Source organism: Neopsephotus bourkii, unplaced genomic scaffold (genome assembly GCF_033783945.1).
Source record: "Neopsephotus bourkii isolate Nb327-2 ecotype Australia unplaced genomic scaffold, CSIRO-AGI_Nbou_v1 NB_284, whole genome shotgun sequence".
Classification (NCBI taxonomy): domain Eukaryota; kingdom Metazoa; phylum Chordata; class Aves; order Psittaciformes; family Psittacidae; genus Neopsephotus; species Neopsephotus bourkii.
The window spans coordinates 85,441-104,433 of record NW_026900793.1 but is presented as its reverse complement, the minus strand read 5'-3'; the positions used below and the strand labels follow the sequence as shown (position 1 = coordinate 104,433).

General features: G+C 37.9%; 1 protein-coding gene across 9 annotated transcripts in view; it reads right to left on the bottom strand.

Moving 5' to 3' along the window:
• The window catches only part of DOCK3 (dedicator of cytokinesis 3), a 184,872-nt gene that overhangs the window by 102,314 nt on the left and 63,565 nt on the right, over positions 1 to 18,993 (bottom strand). For all 9 annotated transcript variants that reach the window (XM_061346909.1, XM_061346906.1, XM_061346903.1 and 6 more), the window contains exon 9: positions 1,601 to 1,682. In XM_061346909.1, the coding sequence (XP_061202893.1) occupies positions 1,601 to 1,682 (82 nt within the window). The remainder of the gene's footprint in view (positions 1 to 1,600; positions 1,683 to 18,993) is intronic.

Sequence of the window (18,993 nt, the reverse complement as noted above, 5' to 3'; positions counted from 1 at the left end):
TTGATATGAACCAGTCTGTGCTGCCTTTTGGGAATAATCCTGAGAGCAGTTCTTACTCCAACACTGCACTGTTTCGCATGACCCAGACACCAGTGCTGAAGCCTGCTCCCTGGCCACCTTTCTCTGAGAAGAGGAAGATACTTGGGTTTGAGTTACCAACAGTATAGTCAGTGCCAGGGGCAATACTAAGACACTGTTACCTCTGATGACGTTTAATCAGCTGGTAGCACTTTACTGATGGTACCAAAACTAGACCTGCTACTCATGTCAGCATCAGTGCTATTCTTGGATTGACCTGCATCTCATATCCAGATGGAGGCAGAACTGGGCATCCTTATATCCTTACATACGTTCTGTTCCTTAAAAGGAGAAATTCAGCTATCTTCCTAAAGGAGAAAAGGGAATGGTGCTGGGAACCATGCCTATTTCAGAAACCAGCCCTGCCTGACCTTAGAGGGTTTCACTGCCAGAACGTAAGTTCATACCAAAGCTGCCTGCCATGTTTTTTTTCACTGGAGGTAAAAATACCTCTGTCAAAGAGCTTCTATCATGTGTACTAGCTAAAGGTGCGTCACGATGGAAGGTGTTTATCACACTTGGGATCTGAAATTCCTTACAGTTATTCTGTGATGAGCTGTTAAGTTTCAGTGTCTCTAGATTTCCATATTCTTTCTGAGAAGAAGCAGCAGATAAAATCATGGTCTGACACATGACTCTGAGGCAATGTTTAACAGAAGTTAAGACCAACACAGAATGGATATTAAGGCTTGAGGTTTTTAAAATTACTATCTTGGTATAGCAAAACTATAAAACAAGAAAGCAGTTAGGTGAGAGGTGAGTCTGAACTATTAAAAGGAGGTAAATCTTAGTTGGCTATTTTACTCTCAACTGAGGTATCATCTGGTAGGAGCCAGATGGGTATTCCTTATCCTGTCTCTCTGGCACAGATGGTTAAAGACTGCTGGTACTGTCGGTCATATCTGCCTTGTGTCAGGATGGGGTAGCTATTGCACAGACCTGCTACAGAAACTTAGGAAGTCACAGTGTTTCCTTTATCACAACCACCTCTCTGCAGCTCAACTTGGCTGCTGCTTCTGCAGCACATCCTGGTCTGTTCTGTTCCATCACACACACTGCGCTACAGACCTGGGAAGATGCTGCAGCACCATCTACCTGGGGCTGCTACATGCACTCTTGAACAGGCCATGACAGAAATCTGTTTGGAGAATTTTCTGGGTTTCCGTGTGTGGTGTTGTAGTTGTTTGATAAACTTAGATTGTGGAAAAAGTGCCTTGCTTCACATTCAGGCTAACCTGTGACCTGTTATCTAAGAGTACATGCAATGAAAATACTCAAAATTTCAAACTACAAGCAGGAATAAATGCACTTAAAAGGAAGTACTTCAGTATATTTACTTAGCCAGAAGAATAATTTATAAGTATGTCCATTTTCTTATTAACATGTAATTATAACAAAACTTAAAATCAGCTTCTGTTCCACTCAATAAATTGGAAAGAAAGAACTGGGTTTTCTCCCCTCAGGGTGACTATATCTACAATCAAACTACTGTAAGGGAAGAAGAAAGGGAACAGACACGTACTGTGAAAAGTGCACACATTCGATCTATCTTCTCCGGGTTTCTGGGGCCTCCGTTCTTGTTTAACCTCACCATAAACCTCTCACTAAAAAGCAAACGACATTAAAAAAAATTAGTAAGAGTTTCATGTACACACTTCAGCATAAAATACAGGTAGATTTCTTTTAAAAGATGCACTGGGTTTTATACTTTTTTCTTTTTTTAAATCCCAAATAATACTGAACAGGTATTAGATAATAGAACCCACTGATATAGATAACATTACATGGAATAGCATGGAAGACTTTTAATAGCAAGTACTCCGCACGTGAAAACATCACACTGATGCATATTCATGATGCAATAACATTATAATAATGTGAATATATGAAGCACAGAATTTGAACATATTACAACTACTTCAGGCAAAAGCTAGGGCACACTTGCTGAGGAGTACATTGCCTTCGGTAAAACTGAGTTTATTAACATCCACTCAAAACTACAGGCAACAAGAATACTGATTAAGCAACCTCCTTCCACTATACTATTTATAGAAGCAACATACTAATTCAAACACATCAAGATTCAATTGACAGAAATGCTTATAAATAAAATTAAACAGTCTTTTTACGAGCAAAACCAGCACGTGTAGCCAGACTGCAAGATAAATGATCCTTACTATGGCTGCTAAACCATGGACATTGATATTATTTCTTAAGATGGAAGAGAATTTCTGTATACAAATAAATCACATGAACAGTTCTAAAAAATATAGGTTTGAAACAGTCTAGTACTGGTACAACCTATACCATAATTACAAATACACACGTGTGATTCACACATGTGAAATCAAGCCCTTACTAACCCTACCTGTAATTTACCAAACATCATATCTTAGCCTTTTCACTATGGCATTATGCTGTCCATTCTAAATACTGATACATTTTCAGAATTGCTACTACCATCACAATTCTGTCACCTTGTTATACACCTTCACGTGTTTATTTGCTTAAGTTCATCTTGCTGAGCAATCCAGATCATGCTCTCTCCCTGTTACTCACTATTACCCCAATCTCCATGCATCCCACAACCTCATTCAACGATAATTTCAAGTAATCTGCAGCACATGCTTATAAACCCCAGAGATTGCCCACATGCCCCAAATGAAACCACAAGAAACAGGTATCTGATGATTCTTTACCTACAATTACTTTTTCAGATGTCAATTAGTAAGTTAATAATGTTTTAGCAAACATTTAGCTTTAATGACATCATAAAATCTAATATTTTAGTAAGAATTTTATGGTGTGTGAAGCGGAGTGCAGTACAATAATAGTTACATTACAACTATATTAAGTGCTCATAGCTACTTCTACCTACCTAACACATAAACCATAAAAAATTAAGCTACAACTTTCAACGTAAGACCTATGTTCAATAAAACCACATTAATTCCACTCTTAACCTTTATCATTAACTCAGTCTTGTGCACATTATTTTGCTGGCAACTAATTAAGGTTGTGAAACCACACAGTAGCATGCAATTCAAGCAGGATGACCAAAGTGGCTGCTTCTCCCAGCTGTTTGCTTCAGTCCTTTGTAGCTCCTGCAAAAGGGCCACCTGAACAGGACCTCCAGTACCACATCAGCAATTAAATGTTAACAGAAACTCAAATCGGTGTTAGTTCAGTGTCAGTTGCTGGTATCACCTCAATGAATTTCAGAAGAGGAGCAGGCAGGGCAGTAGCAGTGATGCCCACAGATAAGCTCTAGTTAATGCAACAAATAACTGAGAAGATAACACACCATCAGTTTCCAAATAGAAATCATGCTTGATACCAGCAAAAATATGTAGCAATTTAAAGAGTTATCAACTCATAGTCATGTTCCTTTCAAACTGCAGAGTCAAGCACCAATATTTCTAATGCCTTTAAAAGTACTGCCTAGGGGGGATTTAATTCATTAAATCCATTTCATTTTAATCCTTGAATCGATTTCATTGTAAATTTTTTCATTTAGAAAAATGAGGAGGTAACATGCATTTCTTTTTGGTTACAAGTGTAATTTGTAAAATATATCTCCTTCCATAAAGAAAATTCCATCAAGAAAACAAACAAGAATCCATGATGACCTGCAGAGTCACAGAAGTTACTTTCATTAAATAAATACTGGTCCTCTTCAAAGCTGAACTTGAAAAAATGACAATGATTGTAGTTTATTTCTTAAGTGTAAAACTTCCAACACCCCCTGTGAGCACACTCAAAAATAATTACTGTAATTACTAGGTCTGCAGGGGAAAAATGTATCCACTAGTGATGTCCATCCAAAAATCAAGATGTAACTCAAAGCTGGTTCACTCATATTTGACCGCAAATCCCTGGAAGTTATTATGCCTTATATAATAAACACCTGGAATATCTTCACTTTCACTGCAGTGGTCAGATCAAGGCTGGTTCTCTTAATTGAGTGGATGACTGATATTTTAAAGGGAAACCATGAGCAGAGCACCAAGCTCTTCTGTGAGATGAAGAATTGATTAGAGAAAAGGAAAAATAGAAATTTGAAAATGTACTGCTGACTGAGAGTATTTTCAAATTCTGGTAAAAATACAGGAAATACATGCTACTATTCAGTACTATGGAATCATAAAACGTGGGTCACCGATAAACTGAGTTAAAGGCAAAACCAGACAAATCATTAAAACTGCCCTCCATGCAAGAGTCCATCTTACCCTATCAGCATCCTGTCTCCAACAACATCCAGTGGGGGATAATTAGGGGAAAAAAAATAGAAGACTAAAAAAAAGTATGGGATAATATTCTGCTGATATGTACTAAGAGCTTACACCACAGTGCAGCTCATGAATAACAGCAACACCTTCGAGTTCAATAGGCCTGGATATACTGAACCCAGAAATGTATTCATGCTTAAAAAATCCTTACTAGCCATTGAGAGACTTTGTTAGAGAATGAACTTTGCAGCAATTTATAATACATATATGTGCCATACAAATGCATATATATACATCACAGAATCACAGAACGGTTTGGGTTGGAAAGGAACTTAAGATCATCTACTTCCAATGCCCCTGCCATGGGCAAGGACACCTCATACTAGACCATGCTGCCCAAGACTCTCTCCAACCTGGCCTTGAACACTGCCAGGGATGGAGCATTTACCACTTCTCTAAGCAGTCTGTTCCTCACCATCCTCATAATAAAGAACTTCTTCCTTAGACCTAACAAGAACTTCCCCTGTTTAAGTTTAAATCATATAACACAACGAATCGAAGAATTAAAACTCCTTAAATTGAAGTTCTTCAAGAAATAATGGTAAAGCTATTCTTTTACCTCCACTGATCTCAACAATAATGTTACATATTCTATTTTAAATCTCGAGTAAGTTTCGTATTTTTGAACTTCCAACACTTTCTTTGAAAAACTATTTCACCACTAGTAAGCACTTTATTTTTATAACTGTAGTTGAATACAATATTGTGTCCGACGGAATCCCGTGCAGGCTGTCCCTTTGACAATAGCAGTCAAGGCTTTATTTATACTTGATTTATCAGCAACAGTCCTATTGCTTTGTCTGCTTTCAAAACATCAAAAGAGAGGTGTTCTGGAGGCTCATTTGATAGCCTCGTGCAAGGTTTTGCTCCATTAACAAGTATTTTAAAATTTGGAATTCACCCTTTTTCTTGTTACAGCCACAGAGAAAATCTGGTTCCTGTCTCCATATTTGTGTGCTTTGCAAGAAATGAAGCAGACCACCACCTTTTTTATCTGCCTTTTCAGCAACTGCTCCCTTATTCCAGCACTACCTGAGTAACAACCTTTAAATTCCTTCCTTTAATTTTCAATCATCCCCTGAGTCCTCTTGAGTTTGTGTGACTAAATAATTAAGGGAACTTCGAGAAAACTGCAGCATTTGAGAATGGTGGAACATGATGAAAAGGCATCCTGTCAAAGGAGAGATCCACTGACAGGACAAGGAGAATGAAAAGAGAACAGTGCTAACAGGCAATCTTAAAAGCCTAAGCACCTCAACTTCTCCCACCTTCCCCTGCAGGTCATTTCTCCTAAACTTACAATTTTGTTTCTCATCTCCAGAATTTCTCTCATCTTCAGTATTACTGATCAAGAACAGTTTATAAGAGCTAGTCTAAATATTCCACTAAGGTCTCACTAGTGCTGATATTGTTAGTATATCCTGGAACAGGACTTGAACCTTTTCAAACTGTTGACCTATATTACAAATTACTTAGTAAAATGCTCTCCATTTTACAACTGCAGATTTATTTCTATGTCAAAGCAAACCAGGAAGAACAACCCTGTTTGCAATGATCTGAAGATCCAGTGCCTTCAGCTATCATTACAGCTCCTTTTTTAGACAGAGACACACATTGAGGGTCAAGAAACCTAAGAGAAATTCAGTCACTTAATTTTTTATTTTGGCAGCTACTTCCTTTGAAAGAGTTCAGTCTTCAGTGTCTATTCCTCAAGATCATCTTCTGCACAAAGACAAAAAGCATGCATAGAATCTAGACAAAATTAAAGCCGAGTTTAGTGAGACAAAAATATCAAATCTGAGTAAACTGCAAATGGAAATAATCGCCCAGGTTTCTATGCATTAAACATTATTCTTATTATAACTGAATATTCTCTAATTACTTAAAGAAAACAGGCACATGCTACTCTGTTAGAAAACCCTGAAATACATCATAAAGAACATTTAAAAACCCCCTATAAATGCCAAATGGGTGGTGGAAATGGAGAATAGGGAGGTACTGAGTGCTTGATACAATCTGACTGCTTGATCAAACTACTGTAAAAAAAACATCTCTTTTTTAGTTACTCTGAAAATACATCAAAACCAGTTCTCTCTTGCATAAAATTGGAGATAAGAACCAAAATGGAGAAAAGAATTAACATTTTACCTTGTTGAGTTCAGACCTAAAATGCGCTATACCAGTAAGTAGCAGTATCTTAAACAAAAGCTTATTTATTCCTCTTGTTCCTACAGGCTATAAGTAATCATCAATTACCTTAACGGCAAGATCTCCTCCTGTGCTAACTCACATCAGAGTGAAACCATCTCTTGTGCAGCAATAAGTCAGGTTTTACAATCACTCGCATGATTAATAATTGCTAAAGCTACTCAAAGATAAGAAACACTGCTCTGATAAGCCAAGTAAAATAGCTTCTTGTTCTTTTCCTTGAAAGGATGAAAAATGAAAGGAGTGTAGTGTTTCACTTCTTGGCTTCCTTTAACTGTCTGAAAAGCAGGACCATACTGAACTGGCATCTGTTTCTGCAAAAAGGAAGGAAGCAATCAGTGGCCTGGGACATTACATTTTCAGCATGAAGGAAGGGGCAAACAGGGACAAAATTTACTGCTGGGTGAGCAGGAGTGGCATTATGCCTGTAGGGAGTTTTTCTTGTTGAGGTTGTTTGTAAGGCTTTTTGCATAACATGAGAAGATAACAACAAAAGACTGGGCAAAGAGCTTGGAATGAAGTAATGAGCTCCCCTGTATTAATTACTGTGGGGTTGTAAGAAAAAATCCTGACTGCATATAAATTTCCGAATGCACTGTACATCCATAGATGTACAGTGCCAAAGTAATGGTAGACTGTAGAGAGACTGCGGATCAGTTTTCTGTTTGAATTGGAAGCTGATAATAAAGAACATGGATTTAAAAACCACATTCTTTAACAATGCATAGGAGATTGGTTTTCTGAAGCTGAGACAGTGACACATTAGAGAGTCAATGCCCTTAAGCAGAAACTTCACATCTTGTGCCTTTCCATTGTCTTAAATAGTGGTTCGGTAGCCATTTCTCCCAGGAACAGATGCCTCCTTCACCCTCTCTATTCCAATATGCCAGTTAAAGTTACGAATCTGTTCCCTTCTTTTTCTTATTTTCCTCGGTGTTTCCTATTTCCAAAGAACAAGTGAGGGCACACTGAAAAATCCCAACATTTTTACAAACACCTCAGTCCATTCTAAAAATCTGCATTTAACTGGGTTTTCAGAATCTAGCACTTGACTAAAAGAACAAAGGTTCTTTTTAAAATACATATTGGTGCTATGACATATGTACCAGTGCTGAGTCCAAAGGGTCGTATGGTAGCAGAGAACATATAATAACTATAATATTTTAGGCCTTGATTTTCCTGCAGTGTCTCCCTGGCTTTGTTTCTCACTCTTCTAGTAGCATGTAAATCCCTCCCTGCATACAAAACACAAATTCAGGTGCAAAAATCTGAAGAGGCTGTCACAGAAGCTAGCAGGAATAAGCCACATACAGATACACTGGGCTCATCAGCACAGTTCACCTCCTTCCATCATACTCAGCCCCACCATTTAAGAAATGGTGATAAGCATGACTATTTAATTTCTTAGAGTATCTTCTAGTCTCTTCTTTTACTGAATGCCAATAATTCTAGAATAAAGTTTAAGTTGGCGTATGAATATCAAACATTTTAAGATGTTACTGAAAAGGCACCATTTTTTGTCCCAGATAAACCTCAAGAATAAAGCCTGTGCACTGCAAACCCAAGTCGCCCAGGACAGACCTCAGCATGAGCTACTCATTCGCTATGAGAAGAGACACTGCAGTCTTGCTGCGCACACCACATTTCAGGCAGTTCACTTCATCAATGCCGTGAAATACTGCATTCCCTCTATCACTGTGTGTACAAGCTCTTCAAGGACATTATGCTGACCAGGTGAATGGATTATATTAGGAATTACTGTATATGACCAACATATTTTCTTAAAGCTACAAAAAAAAGGCACTTGTTTGAAACCAGCCGTAAGTTAGTAGAGAAGCACCATGCAAGAGATTCCTGGGGTCTGGTGGGGGAAAGAAAGCTGAACTCCAGTCTCTAAACCTTACAGTTTGGAAAAGCTAATATTTGCATAAATTAACTTGTGAAACTGTTCTTTTTATCACAGAGGAAGTACACTGAACCAGCACAACAGATATTTTAAAGCCCCAGTGCAGCAGCATTAGCTTATTTTTCAGGAAAGCAATTATTGTTCCCCAGTTGTTTGTGTAGTGGCAAAGAGAAAAGCCTGGCTGTGTTGCCCTGGCTTTCCATTTGGGCTGCTCCTGCAATACAGATAACGAATAACTATGGGATGCCTCTCGCATTTGCTCGTACAACCTTAGACTAGGCAAAACACAGATTTTTATTTTCATTCCATCTGCTAAATTTGTCAAAATCTGTCTAATGTCTGTCAACTGCGAAAACATTACAGTGATCAAAATGGCCACTGAAGGACAGCACTGTAGCCTGATGCTTCTGAAAACACCCTGTAGAAACTATCTAAATAAGAAACAAGTTCCATATCAGTCCTTCTGAGCTTCTATTTCAACTGGATGCTCTTATATTCGTGAAGAAATCACACATGTATACTGACATTTCAGCCACTTCCCACTGTTGTAAATATTGGGTTGATCTTGAAAGACGATTTAAGCAATAAAAGGAAGGGTTTGCAATTAAATACAACTGTTCATGACACCTACATAAGTATGTGAAGAAACAGAAAACTGATGTTATAAACAAAGGGTAAATAATTCTGGCTCCTAAAAGTGGAAGTCTTATAAATATTATTTTGTGGAAAGATCATAAATACTTTAAACAAAGTTTCCTTTTTTGTGAAAATACTTCAGAATGCATCTACATGTTGCCATCATACTTAAAAAGGCAGAACTCTTAAGATAACTAAGCAATTTATTTGCAGTCCATTTAGGAGTACTGTCCGTAAAAAGCTTTTCCAGTTTATTTTTATTAATGACATTTACCTTTCAGAGTTGCTAATTTTCACTCATCCTCTTGGAAATAAATCCAAGTCCTTACAGCTGCTGTAAGACTGACCTAACAATAAAACCTGTCAGTGCTCCACAGAACCAGTCTTCGGTTCTCAGCTGAAGTGTGAGAGCATCAAAGCCTATGCACAGAATGACACTGTGTTTGTGAAGAACTCAGTTCCCACTCACAAAGTAAAACAAACAGCGTGTACTAGATCCCATGGCAAAACAAGATTTGAGCAATCCATCATATCTGTCAGTCCTGAACCCCTGAGATTACCTCTGCTGAACTCTGAGTTTGCATATCATCTGAACAATGACTCAGGGACTATTTCAGCTCTTCCTTTTCAGGCAAGTGCTCATGGTGCGTGTTTGGCTTTTTTCCCTTTTTTGTGGAAGGGAGGAGAGTTCTTTCATGAGCTGCCTTACCCCGCAGATCTGCAATAACCCCAGTTTCACAAACAAGTGAAGGGAAGTACACTGCGTTGGTTTATGGAGTGCATTTTATAGAGACATCTTAAGAGAAAAGAACACCAAATCTGTGAGGGAAATTAATCTGGCTCTAAGAAAACGGCTCCAAGCAACGCAGTTTGCTTCCTAGCAAATTCAGGCCTAATGCTCATGAATTATTAAATCCCCACACTGGATAGAAGCCCTGGGGGAGGATAACAGAACTTACAGTAAGACTGTTACTGCAAACACTGGGTTTCCATGGAAACTGAAAATAGTGAAAATAACTACCTGCCATTTCTACCATATTTCAAGGAAAAAACCACAATGTTAAAAACACTATTAAAGCTTGCAGGAGAACTGTAGCTAAGCCCCAGTTACATTCTCCTTGGGTTTTTGCGAGTCTGCCACACTCAAACATTTGACACATTCATTAGTATTTTTGTGTTATTTTCATCATGAAAGGTACAGATTTGTGTTCCTGAAAGGAACCCTCCCCATGAGCTAGGAAAAAAAGTTTCTCTTTCCAGAAAAAGAGACTTTAGTCATGCAGTGTGATTCCTGCATCCCTGCCAGTGATCATGATTCTAACTAATGAAAAGAAAGCCAGATTGACCCTGCCAGGTGGTAGGTGTGAAATGCTTCAACCATAACTGCAGGGAAGGCTTCTAATTTTAGATTACACATATTTCAGAGTAACTATTTTATCAGCATCTCTAACCTGGGAAAAGCTAATGGTTCTGAGGTCAAATACAGCACCTATCTCATTAATTCCTGCTCTACAAACTGCATATCCCTGACTACCTGGCTTTGCATTTGACAGTTTCAGTCAGAGGCAAGGAACTGGGTTTTGACAGCAAATTTTGCAACAGGAAGAGCTCAGGTATAAGGAATAGTATTCATTAGAGCAGGCCTTCTTACAGACAGGAAATTACTTATAATTGCTTTCTCTGAGCTCTGCAGTTGATACACACATGTATTTGCACCCTGCCAGTTAAGACATTAAAATCTCTCCTAGCTGTGTGTTCATGATACATTTTCAATTTGTTGGAGCAGAAAAAGGGAAGAACAACTTTGAATACCCGCAACTAATTGATTTCCTTCTCTTTAACAACTAAAAAAATCAAAATACCACTGTAGAAAAATCTGTATCCCTGACTCGTGATATGCCATATCTAATCCCCAACCTGAAAAAAAATTAGGGCTGAAAAGGGGAAAGGCTGAAGAGAGACAAGATTGATTTTTGTCTAGTAACACCACATAGCTCTCTACAGCAACTTTCATATACAAATCCAGAGTCATAGTTTCTTTAAAATATATAGTATTAACAAGAAAAGGGATAAACAGGAAAAGCAAGCAAATGCAGATTTCGGAGAGAAATCTAGGGATTGAAAATCAGCTGAAGCAAGTGGTAGACAAAATTAAAAGGTGTTAATACTCCTTAGCACTCTTTTAAAAAACCACACACATACAGATACCCCTTACAAAATACTGCATAGCTTTTATCTTGTTTCCAGTGATGATCAAGCTTGTGTTTTCCAAAAGTCATATATTAAAAGGCTCTTTGTCCCCTGTCATATGTGTGCATGAAGCCCACCTATTTTCCATGTCAACAAGAGTGATCAGAACAAGGGCTACGGCTGATGATGGTTTTAGGGAAGTCCATCTTGAGCAGGATCAAGAACTGGTATCCTCTCCTTATTACAATTGCTGTGGATTACCTATTGCACAAGTCAGAGAAATACCTGCCTTGAAAAAACACAGTAAATGAACAGAGTAACTGAAGTATAGGAGGAACCGATGGAGGATTAGCTATCCCAACAGAGCAGACAGCTAGAAAAGAGGTAAAAATTAGAAAGATGGATTTTTTTCATGACTAAGCAGAAGAAAAGCCTCATTAGTTAGCAAGCCTAATCCCTAGGAAAATTCTCTGAATATTAAAGAAATAATTCTGAATGATACAAAATTGTTTTTTCCCAGTAGACAAATCATTATACTGACAGTGAATGAGATAATGCTTCTATTTTAAAATAACTATGAGGAGGCTGCTATTAAAAACATAACAAATGGGAAGTTTAGCATGTAATTGCACAATAAAAGTAGAATATAATTTTCTGCTTCCTAACATAACAACTAACAACAGTGGAACATGGTAATATTTTAAAGCAATTAACAGGGGATAACTACACACACATTGTCACAGCACTCCCAGAGCTATTACCTAAAGAGAGAAGTAAGGCAGAAAAGGGGATCTTAAGGTCAGTTCCACAGCCTGGGAGAGAATGTGGCCAAACTTTTTTGCCGCAGCTTTTACTGTGGATCTTTCCACATTAACCAACTTCACCTTTTTTTTCAGCCGTTCAACCATATTCAACTACCCAGTCTTTTTTTCTTCTGACCTTATTAATGCCTATCTTCCTTTTATTCTTTACCTGCATGTACCTCTCCAACCCCTTTGACCTTCCCAACTGCTAGGCCTCCCTCAAAGCAAGCAGCATCTGACTTCTAAGATGCAAACAGCTTCTACAGTTTTGATTTGGAGCACATGGACCTGCTCCATAAAGGTGTTGTCCCATTAAGCATGCTGACCTGGCGTGCCAGAGCTTTGAGAAGACTCAAACCCCTGCTTGGTCAGATAGAACTTGTGGAAGATTTGCCCTTGCTTCTTCAGAAGTTTGCTTAGTGTTCAAAATGAAAGTCCCAGACAATGGCAATTGCCTACAGTAGGACGTGTTACAGGAAAATTATTCAAGATGATATGTGTAAACACAATGTACTTTTAGCTAACTGTTCTTGCTAACATTTATTAGCAGCTGATGTACATTCCTACTGACATTTTAAGAGTCAAAATAAATATGACTAAATGATGATGAGAACCCTGGAGCTAACTGTCATCAATAAATACACAAAGAGATGAAGAATTCCTGTTATATTTGTCAAGGTTACATGCTGCAAATCGGTATACGTATTTGTATTCTGACATCTGAATGAGGAATACTGTGTCAGAGAAAACTCTACTGTACAAAAAGTGAAAATCAATTCCCCTACAAATTCATCATTTCTAAATCCAGTGTTTCAAACTGGTGAATTTTATTCTACTCTATCAAAACAGTCACACGTTTTCTTTTTACGGTGCCTCCCCCCCAGCAGTACTGTGACCTCTATCAATTCAGTAACAACTATAAGTAATGGAAGTTTAGAGATGCTAAAACAGGACAAGACTGTACAAGTGAGCAGGAGCTTGAGAAAATTCTTCCTTTCCTAACACAGTCAACACTGATCAAACCGAACCCAGTCTGGTCATGCAGTGGAAGTTTACATGTTTACAAGGCCAAGGAGGCAATGCATTTAAAATTATGATCATCTTGTTCTCTAATATTTTTATACCTTTAATATCTTAAACTTTTTTATATTTGACTGTTAATTTTCACAGGGTAAAATAATTTGTTTGGAAAGTGTCTCAAGAACATGAGATGAACTACAACAGAAAGTAATCACCTACATTACTTCTGCAGTCGCCACGATGCAAAACATTAATGCTCAAAATTTTTTGATTCAGCCTTGAAAAAGTGGCAGATGATTTTACATTAGATGACTTTTGAGCAGCTAAACCCAACTATCAATCATGACGCTGATTAATAGCATTGGTTTTAGTCCAAAATTGTTTCCAAGTCATGTTTCTCTCATGAGAGCTGCTTTGTCAATGGCACTAAATTCTTAAGACAGAAGACGAGACAGGCTGTACTACTCACATCCACAACCCCAACATCCACCTACAAATTCAGAATATTTCCACAAAAAAACATATTCCCATATCACCTATTAGCAACAGCATTAAAGAGCAAGGTCGCTTTCTTTCATTTTGCTTACTGCTTTTCAATTTTAACACAGAAATAGATGTTTCACAATCACCAAATTCCTAGCACTGTATTGAAATCTGGCAGCTGGACAGATCTGCTTCTACGTTTCTAGTATTTTAAAATCAGGGTGTTTTCTCACCCTGCTGCACACGTTTTACCTAGCCATCTGCTGAGAAAGAATGGATTATAATTTTATCTTTCAGTGAGAAGGAAAAGAACGTGAAAAGGTACCTCAACAAACCACAATGAGGTGCTTTATAAACAGCTGCATGTTGACTCTGTTAATACCTCCACGTACTCTGAGGTAAGAATCAAAGACACAAGAGAAAAGAACGAGGCAATGAAGCTGCTTTATGAACTTCAGAAGATTAATTTCTTTTTTAAAGGAGCAAGAACTTTCTCTGTAATGCACCCAACCAATAAAGGTTGATTTGCACAAGAAAAGCTACAAGCAGTTATAAATTAATCACTGAAGGATAAAGTCTTGCTTCAGAGCAGACACATGCTTCTCCACCCTGTGTCTTATTGCCCTAAACAAAGAGGAACAGTGTGAAATCTGGAATTCTAAGGCAGAACCTTTGGAAGGAGAATGTTTTGCCAACATACTCTTTCTCAATTGCAATCTCTAGTCAAGATCACTGTCCATCATGATGCTGCTAGGAAACTACCAGCTGATGTAACAGTAGAAAAAAAGACATATATATAAGAGATTAGTTATAAGAGCAGATGGGATCATTAAAATAATTCAATCTGGTCTGCTATGTAACACAGGCCACATACCACTTATCTTAATATATACCTTTGGATTTCTTAGTTTTAAGAGGTGAGGGGGCAGGGAGGGTAGGAGGAGGCTGAGGCAGATGTTTGGCTTATAAAAATATGTAGTTTGCACTACCTCCTTTTTTTATTCCATACCTTCTTATTATTCTTCATATGAGCAGTTGCTGTTTCTTTCTTACATTAGAGCGCAAATGATTTATACTTATGATGTGTATCAGGATATTAACTTATAGTGTAGAAGAATAACGTATACTCTGGTAGTACACAGTACTTCAATACAAAATTTTGCACAGGCATCTTACATTACAGCAAACACTTCTTGGTAGCAAATCATACCCTGCTCCCATATCCGAAAATCTGAGCACACTATCTGCACTATTACATTCATCACTTCAGTAATAAGAAAAAACACATATCAACAATGGTATGTACTCATTGTGTATGGCTACAGTTATACTAGGCAATGTCATTTAGATAAAGCCCAAAGGCACAGTTTAGTATGGAGTAAAAAACCAAAGGTGGGAAATGCTAATCAGTCCAAGTTAATAACCACCCAGATTATTACTACACTGTTAGTGTCTTTCCTACATTTCTCTCTTCATTTCAGTGCTTCACAGTCTAACAAACTGGCTCTCATTAATAATTTTAATTCCATTACTCTTTTTTTCCCTTCCCCCTTAAAACAACATAATATTTTATTTCCCAAATCAAATTATTCTAAATGATAATAAGAGGAAAAAATTCTACTAATTCCATCTGGATGTTCGTCTTATACTGACAGCAGAGAAAAAAATAAGATCTGAAGAAAACCCAAATTAATAGTAAATTACTGCAGAATGGATGCCTGCAAAAGGAAATTAAAGGAATGGTTTAAGGAAAAACCAAACCTGTTGCAAGGTGAAAAGCTTAGATCTCTATTTGATTAGCTCCTGGAGAAACAGGATTAAAAGAAAAGGACATATGAAAAACCTCAGTGGGTGGAAGAGTGTATTAGTGCAATCAGAGAGGCACTAAGGAAATGAGAACCCTCCAGAAAAAGTGTAGGAATATGCATATCTGAGAACTAGTCAGAGATTTCAAGGTCCATAACTATGCAGCATCTTTCTTCTCATTTCACTGTACTGTGTGAGAGATGGGTCATCAGTATACAAATTTCTACATGTCTTTAAACCTGATCATCTCTGATGAGCCCCAGAAATTTCCCATGTACTATGTTTTTAGAATCCAGTTGGGAAGCACCTAAGTGGAAGGAATATGTGTTTAATGAGGAAGGAATATGTTCTGCATTTGCAGGTGCATTTACTTTCCACTTAACTCTTTCCTCCACATCTGACATAAATTCCCTCAAAGCTGTCCAACAAAATCATACTGAAACACATGTAACTAAATCTACATGGTCCATCACTACATGCCCTCACATGAGGAACAGAGAGTAGTTCATACCAAGACTGAACTTTTTCTGGTTTTAAATCCTTCCATGTTTGCCTTTTCTCTTACTGGGACAGGCCCCGTGTAAGAGATGTCAATTGAATGATTAAAAATACCCACGAAACAACCAACCCCAACAACAAACAAAAAAATCCCTCACACAAAAATTACGTTTGACAAGCACCATTCCAATTGCATTTCAGTAGAAGTTACGCTCACCTTCATTTTCGGCCTGGAGAAGGAAAGGCTTTGGGGAGGCCTTATTGTGGCTTACCAGTACCTAAAGGGTGCTTATATGAAAGATGGGGACCAACTTTAGTATGTCCTTTTGTGATAAGGCAACACATGATGCTTTCAAGCTAAAAGAAGGTAGATTTAGACTAGATACAAGGAAGAAATTTTTCTGAAGATGGTGAAATGGAACAGAATGCCCAGAGAGGTGGCAGATGCCTCATCCGTGAAAAATTTAAGGTCAGGTTAGACAGGGCTCTGAGCAATCTGATCTAGCTGAAGATGTCCCTGCTCACCGCAGGCAGGTTGAACTAGATGACCTTTAGAGGTCTCTTCCAAACTAAACCATTCTATGATTTTTGCTATGATCTTGTTTTGCCTTTTCTATAGCATTGAAAAAATTCCAAGACATAGATGGCAGCTACAAAATAATCAGATGGATCAGTGAAAATTGGTGCCTTTTGTAATTTTATCTGGTCCTTGTTATTTAAGAGGGTCACTCCTATTAGAATAAACTGTTTTGATGGAGAGTGATGCAGATAGGTTTCCAGTTCAACTACAGACATCTGAATCCAATATCTTAATCTTTGGAAGAATTTTTGTCTACGAAGTCAGATAACAATAGAGAACTAGATAATCTTACAGTCCTTTCCAATCCTAACTATTCTATGATCATTCCAGGATTCAAAGCAGCCTAAGGATGCTCTGTTATGACTACGGAGTCGTAACAGGAAAAAAAAGGTGCAGGTAAAATTGATGAACCCAAACTTGCCTTTTTATGCGATAAAATAGGGAGCTGGATATAATATTAACTCCTGAGTGACCTTTAGAGTCCAGACTTACCATTACCATACTGCATATGCCATAAAGCTTTCCTCTGCCAGTGGAAGGCATTTCCTCTGTTTGCATAACTTCTGTGGATGAACGCACTAACCCCCACCCTGCATGGCCTACTAACAAAGTGCCAAGGAACCAACCAGCCACTAAAAATGCTACAGTACTCCAAGTTTAAATATCTGCCACAGATATGAGCATGACAAGTTTGGACTCTGATCAACAATCATTCTTACCTAAGCAGAACTTATGGCTAAAGATGCTTAATTAAAAACTTCTGACTACTGAACAAATTAAAGTAATGCTGATCCACAGGATGCATAATGAAGATCACATTAAGGATTCCCCAGTGGCTGTCAGGATCTCAGTTGACTTTCACCTTTCTTTAGGTAGACTGGAATCCTGATTTCCAGTAGGAATATTTTTGGTTAGAGCAGTTGCTGCCTCTCCCGTCCTGTTCTGTGCTACCTTCCCAGTCAAACCCACAGAATAAAAAGTACCATCTCTTTTTTTCCATTTTATTCTTCTCCCCCCTTTTTTAATCTAGGGAAAAGATGTACTTCTCATCCTTTCTGGTTGCTTAAGTAAGATTTCCAGAGTACATTTTCATTAACTTTAAACTCTTCTAGCTTTTGATTGCACAGCTGTAATACAGACTTCTAAAATACTGGACATTTAACTATTTTTCATAACATAATTGTATCATCCATTGATGTGTTGGGAGCATCATACAGAAAAACAATGGAATAGCACAGTGTAAAAGAAAAAGCAGTTCTGAAAATGAAAAACCTCTACCTATCCCTAAATGCTTTCTTCATTTTTTCTATGCGAACACTTCTGGGTAACCTTGTTACGCACATGTTGAAGAAAAAGAATGCAATATCCTGAAAAATTGCTACGATTTCCTCTTTTTGTTTCCAAAACCAAAATAAAGCTGGTACCATGAAGACATTGCAAAAATAGTTACATAGATTTTTGAGTTGGACAGAATGGAATAATAAATGTTAATAATAAAGACAATCATATGAGCAGGTAGGAGAAGATATAATGTGTGCTACAGTGCTCTCTGAACAGTATGTGATCTTGTAAGTGAAGAGCTGATTATAACAGATGGCACAAGAGCAGCAAAGCAGGAGCTACTAAACTTTTGCTTATGCACAATGCAAACCAAAGAATGTACTTTCAATGTCTTTGTTTGATAACATTTTACAAAACCCATCATAAAATCTGAAGAGTTTCTTTACTAGGTCATTGTAAATGTCCTTAGTCACCAATCTCCACTGTATGTTTACATCTACAAAAATGTACAGCCACCTGTTGCTACTACTACAACTGTTTAAGCTCAAAATATTCACTACTTAAACCAGCCACTGTTCTTAGTTACCTTTTCCTCATGCTGCATCATATACTGCCCTGCTCCGAACTTGAGCCGTGTTTTCCTTTGTCGCCCATCTGCTGGCAATGTACTTACAGCAGCTGGTGTTCACGTGTGAGTAACTTTCTCTCCCTCTCTACATTCAACTCCAGCTGAACTTTCACTCTTAAGAGTCCAGTCTTTACTTGCACAGGCAATTTTTTGTTTCTCCAAGTAGCTAATCTCATGTAACTTCTCGACTGCCTGTGTGTCAGACTGGACCAATCTTGTACTCCATAGAATGCAATACCACGATAAATTGACAGCAAAGAGAAACGCACAAGCAAAAAAGCAGAACACCCCAGGTAGCGGTACATTCAGACTAAACAGACCAGCTGAAAGATCATAAGGCTTCTCATAGTGCCATGTATTGAAAAGAGGATGCATCAGCAAATGATGCCTCCTACAGACACTGGAGAGAAAGTGTGGTCTCGCAACAAAAAGGACTCGAGTGTATTCTGTATGCAAAATGTACACATGGACTTCCTCTGTCAAAGCCATCAACACTCCCATGGATGCTTAGCACATCTTCCACAATCTCCTGTCATAAGGAGGCCTGTATTATAATGGGCATGGGAAAGACACAGTTAGTAGGCAGA